General features: G+C 37.1%; 2 protein-coding genes across 2 annotated transcripts in view; both read left to right on the top strand.

Moving 5' to 3' along the window:
- Positions 1–3,580, top strand: part of LOC101852573 (N-acetylgalactosamine-6-sulfatase-like) — a 24,381-nt gene extending 20,801 nt beyond the window's left edge. Inside the window, exon 13 of the mRNA XM_035972230.1 lies at positions 3,527–3,580. Coding sequence (XP_035828123.1) covers positions 3,527–3,580 — 54 coding nt within the window. The remainder of the gene's footprint in view (positions 1–3,526) is intronic.
- LOC101852121 (N-acetylgalactosamine-6-sulfatase) overlaps positions 3,534–7,916 on the top strand; it is a 16,947-nt gene continuing 12,564 nt past the window's right edge. Inside the window, exons 1-4 of the mRNA XM_005107655.3 lie at positions 3,534–3,822; positions 5,912–6,035; positions 6,917–6,991; positions 7,188–7,290. Coding sequence (XP_005107712.1) covers positions 3,679–3,822; positions 5,912–6,035; positions 6,917–6,991; positions 7,188–7,290 — 446 coding nt within the window. The 5' untranslated portion in view covers positions 3,534–3,678. The remainder of the gene's footprint in view (positions 3,823–5,911; positions 6,036–6,916; positions 6,992–7,187; positions 7,291–7,916) is intronic.

Consider the following 7,916-nt stretch of genomic DNA (forward strand, 5'->3'; position numbering starts at 1 on the left):
CAGGGGTGCACTAATGTGTGTGTACAAATGTGTGTTATGGGGGATTGGGTGCACTAATGTGTGTGTACAAATGTGTGTTATGGGGGATTGGGTGCACTAATGTGTGTGTACAAATGTGTGTTATGGGGGGCGGGGTGCACTAATGTGTGTGTACAAATGTGTGTTATGGGGGCGGGGGTGCACTAATGTGTGTGTACAAAGTGTATGGGGGATTGGGTGCACTAATAAGTATGTACACATAAAAGGACGTTTGGAAAATCAGATAACTTTAGTTCGGCCTTTTAATACGTTTTTTTTCCTTCTCCTAAAATATGTACCTGATGTCACGTATCCGATCTTATCACGATGGCGAATATATGGAAACTTTATTTTGTGTGTAATTCAAATACATTGCATGGGTGGTTGGTGGGTGCTTTTGTGTAGTTTTCTCCTTTCTTTCCTGTCAAACTTCTATACCATCCTGATTCCTCTTGCTTTTTTTCATTTATAATTTGTTACTCTTTTTAATCACCTCTAATTTTTGTCGTCATTAATGTGATCTTATTGTCATGTAAGTGCTGTAAAACTCTTACTAAAAACTAAAACTACTGTAAAATGCACAACAGTATAATTTGTTTAAAAAGGATAGCACAGTGACTATCATTAATTACTTGATTCTGTTTATAGGTGTGTGTGTGTGTGTGTGTGTGTGTTTGTGTGTGTGTGTGTGTGTGTGTGTGTATGTGTGTGTATGTGTGTAAGTGTGCGTGTGTTTGTGAGTTTGTTTGCATGTGTTAGTCAGTGTGTGTGTGTGTTTGTTTGCATATGTGTGTTTGTGAGTGTGTGTGTGTGTGTTTGTTTGTTTGCATGTGTGTGTGTTTGCGCGCACGCGTGTGTGTGTGTGTGTTTGTGTGAGTGTGTGTCTCCGTGTGTGTAAGTGTGTGTTTGCATGTGTAATTGAGTGAAAGTGAAAACGTCCCATAAAGTATACAAGTATTAATTTATTCATGTTCTTGTGTGTTTATGCTTTATAGAATGCGCACAATTAATGTGTACTTTAGAACTTTTCTTCTATGCCTGACTTTGTGATATATGACAAATGAAACTGACAATAAAAGTGTATAATATCTTACTCGTTGTGTCTAGTGTGCTTTATGTTTCTCTTATGAAAAAAAAAATATAATGTATACATTTTTAATGACTCTGTCTAAAATAATAATATATACATTTTTAATGACTCTGTCTAAAATGCCCACCTGTAAAAAAAAGTGGGGAGATGCTGCCCCCCGGGGCAGTGCCACTGACTGAAGTGTCTTTAGGCCATTCTCAAAGGGGAGACATTTCTCGTTCTAATGCACACTCGAATATTAAATGGGCTGATCCAACAATATCATGCTCATAACTGTGCTTGAACTACAACAGGGAACTGCTGCTTTTTCTTTCCTAATCCTTACTATCGTCATTTTCCTCTACTTGTTTTGTATGTTTGTCACACTCTTGTGGCCCGCTATTTCCGAGGTGCCTTGATAGTCCGAAGTCGAAGCAGACTTTGTGCTGTTGAGTAGATCTATGGCTGATTCCCTGTAAAGACTTCTCTTCTGACATCCACTCCTGGCGCTCATATGACCTTATGCAGTTGCGAGCGCTGTAACCCCCCTACTAAAACAGACAAAAGGAGAGATGCTACTCATTTTGTAAGTATGCCTTAGCTCACTTCTTCTTCTTCTTCTATCCCATGGTTGGGGCAACCGTGGGGGCACCACTGCATCTGAAAACCAGCTCTCACAATTTCTCTTTGTCCCCTGCTTTCCTCAGATTGTCACCCATCGTCTTCCCTGTCCACTCTGCGATGTTGTCCTCCCATCTCCTTCTCTGCCTTCCCCTCTTTCTCTTTCCTTGTACGGTTCAAGTTAGCTCACTTGGACTTGGAGTACATTAAATAAAACAAAATAATATTGGCATCCGTATACAAGTGGTAATATCTCTCTAATCATTATTACTAATATCTACATAGTAATGATTTTATATCCTGATTATCTGTCGTAGGCAAGCTGATCAACTATTCTAAATAATTCCAGAAAGATTGGAGGAAAAGAAACTTTCATTTAAAAATGTGCACCAATATTATAATTACATGTAGGCTACTATTGTAATAATAGGCCTAATAATAATAATTTAAGTAGGCTAATAATAATTATAATAGGCCTAATTAATTTTATTATTATTATTATTATTGTTATTATTTTTATTATTATTATTACTATTATTAGGATCTATTATCATCATCATCATTATTATTATTTTATGATGCTTTTTCAATAGGCCCCTATAATTTAGAATTTGAATTCAACAAAATATTTCTTTAAAACATGCAACCGCGATTTTACACTAAGAAACTGCATTTAATGCACTTTTCCTTCTTTAACCCCCCCCCCCCTCAAATTCTGGGTCTTAGTACGTCTGAACTGCTATGGCTGATGATAAATGAGGCAAGTAACATGTTATACTTAATTAAAGTTATTATCAGGCATAATATCCTATCTCTTTAATTTAATCATCATAATAATATGTAGGCCTAATGCAGATCTATAATGTTTAAGCTCTCCAAGTAAGAATATTTTATTACTCTGGATCCACCCCTGCCTTCGATTGCTTTCAACTTTATCAGTGCATGAGAGCTAGAGTGTTAGTTCAATGCCTTTACAATAATATTAATAGGGGCCAATATGTCTTTCCAAGTGTCCCAGAAACTGTCTTTAGTTCCTATTCCTAATTGTTTTTATCAGCGAGTGGCTTATGTGGGTGTCTTCTAGTGGGCTTGTCGCTGATAAAACAATTAAGTAGAGGCAAAAGCAGTGATTTTGGGAGACTTGAATTGACATCTAGGGTTTTGAGCATGAAATTATTATAACTGCATTATACATGTATATATATTTATATATATATATATATATATATATATATATATATATATATATATATATATATATATATATATATATATATATATATAACATTTATATATATAATACCACGATACCATGAAATCAAGCGCTCAAATTGGGGGGGGGGGGGGGGGGGGGGGGGGGGGGATACAGATGAGATTTTAGTAGGTCTATATAATTTATTAGGGCTTAATGTAATGTTTCCTATATTTGTCTTACTTTTAGTGAAAAAATATACAGGCCAACCTCAGAAAGAGATTTCTTGGAGACGTGAGAAACTTTTAAAAAGAGTAATTTAATTTTATAATATGTATTTATTTATCTTTTTTTTTTAACCTACTATAATAGGCTTCGTTGCATTCTGAAACTGCAGAGGAGGCTTGGTCCAAATCGCTCTTGAAAAACATATTCTTAGTAAACAAAATAGCCTATAAATTTTTACTTCTACCTACCCTGCTTATTTCTTTTCTTCTTGGTGGTGTGTTTAGTTTATAATTTGGTAACGTGAAACTGTCGGGACTTTATCATCTGGACTTTAGTATGACTTCTTTTTGAAAAAGTCACGTGATCTAACTGTCACATGACCGCATACCGCTTTACAGTTGATGCTGAAACTGAAAGGAAGCAGAGACGATTCCGACAAGAAGGAAATCTGAATGCGTAGCTTTGCACGGTTCTCTTTTTAGTCTGAGGACTGCACGTTTTGAATACTTTATTTGTCTAAAATTAGGTGCACAATCAGGCGAGGATCACCATGTTTTCTGTAAGGTTTGCCTTGCTGTTTTGTGCCTTGAGCTATTTCCCTCTCGCCGCTCGCTCCGACATCGCTAGATCTAGCACCCAGCAGTCGCCCAAGTCAGCAGGAAAACCCAACTTCATCGTTATGCTCATGGACGACGTAAGTAGTACGCAAGAAATGTTATCATCGACCCTGGCAGGATTCCTTTTCTGTTCCAAACTAGATCTAGACAGGCCAACTAATTGTTTTAAAATCTAACTAAAATAGCTCTGGAACCTGTTGACTCTGCTCCTCATCAAATGAAGGAGGGGGCGGGGCAGGAAATGAATATTTTAAAAACATGTAGATCTAGAATCTAGATCTATACACCTTTTAAAAACTTTTTATGATAGCTTCAAAATGTAGCTGCAGATATGTCACTTCTCCTTAAGTTTGGTTTGCTGATAAACATAGGACTAAAGGCATTATCATACTTATAAATGAAAGTTTCCAAATGCAGCTTTGTATGATTAAGCCTGCTATTTATTATTATATATATATAATAAAAGTTTCTAGCAACTTTTTATGATAGTTCAAAATGCAGCTTCGTGATCATGTAAACTTCCAGCTAGAATCTAGATCTAGATTTGGTTTCAGATAAAGGTAAACAATTTTAGAATGATAGCTTTTATATCTATGCCCATCATGTTACTACAAGTGATTCAGTGATAGTTTCCTAATGCAGCTGATTTGTTACTTCTAAACTTCTAATTTTGATTTAGTTTGATTTGCTAATGAAGGTAAAGGTATTAACCCTATCCGTACGTCGTGTTTTACTACTATCGTTTCCATATATGACGTGGGGAACTCTGTACCACCACTTTCCAAAGAGAAAATTTACTCAAGATTGATCCGTACGCTTTGCATAGCAGTCTGTCAAAATGATTTCTTGAGAAATACTGAAAGTTTCCAAGAGATCTTCGTAGATCTACTAGAAGTAAGTATTCTAAAATGTGAAGAATACAACCCGGGGTACAAAATGACCCGAGGGCGTATGGATAGGACTAAAATGTTTTTTTAAGTAGAGCAGCAGGGGGAGGGGGGTCAGCAGACCAGGAAATGAATGATCTTTTTTATAGCTTCCAAATGCTGCTGATATGTTACTTCTAATTAAAATAATAATACCAATATAGTAAATCATCATAATAATAATTATAGACTTAATATTCATAATATTACGTTTATATAGCACATATCCATCCTATACAGTGTGCTCTTTGCATGCTCTACAAGCATTTTAATTACCCTGGCAGACCCTTGAACAAACACTCATTAATATAGGGGCCTATGCTAGGTTTCCTTAGAAGCATACAGTGCAAGCTGCAGGTTGTACACATCAAAACACTAATAAACGGACAGGCTCTTGAGCTGTTCAGCTGGATACATGAATCATCCTCTGGGTGAAGTGCAGAAAACACAGCCAGGCCTGGCATTTACTTCCCTATATTAATGGCTTTAATTAAAAATGGTATCATACTGTAGCTTTCATGGTTTCAACAGCTTGCCATAACTTACTTTTTATTTGAGGCACGGTTCGTGGCCTTGGATTAGGATACTGACTAGTCAACGCAGAATTTAAAAGTAATTATAGCAGCTTAAAAATAATTTCTTTTGGAATCAGCATATCAAAAAAAAGCAAAGAAGCTTGCGGAGAACCTGATTTAACACTTTGACGAAGCGCATTCTGATTTCTATAATGCTTGAGACATGCTTTAAGTTAAAAGAGAAGCATTTTTAAAATTTAAACAGATGATTGCATTCTGTTTTTTTCTATCCGAACCTTTAAATAGGAGACAATAACATGCATACCATATACGCAAGCTAGTTTTTCTGAATTGTGTTTGGAGACAAGGAGTTATGCCACAGCATTGTCTTACGTTTGCTGTTTGTCGGACATATATTATTATGTGTCCGATACCCCCTTGAAGAGTTAATACAATATTATGTCAACTTAGTCATTTTATTTTTTAATTGATCATCAGTGGTCAACTTGAAGTTGTGTATCAAGGTCACCCGGTGTGTTGAACATATTGTGGTCAAGCCATAGCTTCTACTCACAACAAGGTCTGGTACTGTATGGTGACCTGGCTCTAAAAGTACTCACATGTCTGCTACTTAATTAAAATGTACAGGTCCCACGAATGTTTGTGGAAAATGAATGAGGTGGCAACGAACTTCCCATAAATCCATGAGGTCGTTCTCTTTCCAGATGGGCTGGGGCGATCTTGGAGTGAATGGGGAACCCAGCAAAGAGACGCCAAATGTGGACAAAATGGCCGCAGAAGGAATGCTGTTCCCTGATTTCTACTCCGCCAACCCGCTTTGTTCTCCATGTGAGTAGCAGTAAATATATAAGAAATAAATCACATTTTATTGATCCCTCTGGGTAAATTTAAGTTACAATGTCCAACATACATACTCAATTAGAAATACATACATAAATACACGCATGAATCTACATTATTACACCAATACAAAACAATTTTTAAAACATGCCATTTCTGGTCGTCACTGTGCTGCACCCTATTTTTTGAGTAGCCTAAGGGTTGTTGTGTCTTACTCAAGGACAGACCCCACTGACCACTCATATAGACCCTGAGTCACCGACACTTGCGTGACTTTACATTTGAGTCAGATCTGACTACTCACTTAGCTACTGGAGCCCCCAGTATTAGAGAAGTAAAATACAGTCGAAACTTTGTAAGACTGCGGTTTGCGGTGTACGGGTTTGACGCTTTGATGTCGCATGCTGGAGACCGAAGTTCTATTGCAATTTTCTAATGGGGAGAAACTATTTATTGAATATTTTGGTCTTTCTGCTGGAATGTTGCACCCCTTTCAGCCTGGGTTGGCCTTGCCGGGCAGGGTCAGAAACCTGCATCCTAAATGATCTAATCTGAGTTGATTGGGGGGGAGGGGTCTTGTAACAGTATTAACATTAATAGGGGTTTTTTTTTGCAAATGTTTTTTTTTTTTTACATCATTTTAATTTTGCTGCTTCAAATTACAGCGACGTACAGTAGTCTTGGGCTGGCATAATGAGATCAGTAGGGTGCAGATATCATTTCATAATGTACGAGTTTTAAATATATAAAGAATATTCATGACAAGCAAAAAGATTTGGGACCCAGGAATCTGTTCGCTATATTGCGTGATAGATTGTAGTTTATTGTGTTGCTATAGATTTTGAAATTATTTTTCTTGATGTCCACAGCAAGAGCTGCATTGTTGAGCGGACGACTTCCTATTCGTAATGGATTTTACAGCACAAACGAACGTGGACGCAATGGTATGTGCCTGGACTATTGTCACATTAACTTTTTTTAGAAGTGTATTTGTATACAGATAAGATAAGATATGATAAAATAAAATAAAAATGTGTTTGGTACAAGTTACTAATCTTCATTTAGCATACACACCTCAATGTTTCATTGATATAAAAGACTCCCTCGTTTGTTTGATTCACATTTCTTATCTTTATTTAGCTTACACACCTCAGGATATTGTCGGGGGTATCCCAGACTACGAGATCCTCTTGCCTGAACTTCTCCAAAAGAACGGCTACCGTAGCAAGATCATTGGCAAATGGTGAGTGTCGTGTGATGGACATACCCTGACCTCAGTGCTTTCTTGTCGTATGTCCATTTTTTTAAAACATTGAAAACAGTTCATATTTAAGATATTGTTGATGCAACAGTGCTCATCTGACCTGTTCTAGTTTGAGCATAGATACTGGTGTCCCGATGATCAAGCATAATTTCTCTCGAATTTGTGTTTTACTTGTTTTGAAGGGGCGTTTTGGTGATAATGCCATCAATAATTGCTTACAGAGCGGCCATGGGCACCTCACAATCCAGTTTTGATCCCGTTTGACTGTTTAATAAAAAACTTACGGAACGGATGACCCTGATTTGAATCCCACACTGGGTGTTCTTGAGCTCAGCTGTGATTTTGTTGAGTTTTCAAGGCTTTTGACAGATTTGACTCGGTCCTATCGGAGATGGACGTTAAATTTGGAGGCCCCGCCTCTTAGATAAGTTGACGGAGCTAATAAAGGCTTTAAACCCATACACTTGCTTACTTGAGACCGAACCCAACCCCTTTAGGAACTTAAAAATCGAGTCTTGGAGCTTGTGAGAGCAACCAAGCCGCATTGGAATAGGAATGGAGAAAAAAAAAAAAAAAATCAGAATACAAAAATGCATCATTCGTGA

This window comes from Aplysia californica, unplaced genomic scaffold, assembly GCF_000002075.1.
Source record: "Aplysia californica isolate F4 #8 unplaced genomic scaffold, AplCal3.0 scaffold00619, whole genome shotgun sequence".
NCBI lineage: Eukaryota > Metazoa > Mollusca > Gastropoda > Aplysiida > Aplysiidae > Aplysia > Aplysia californica.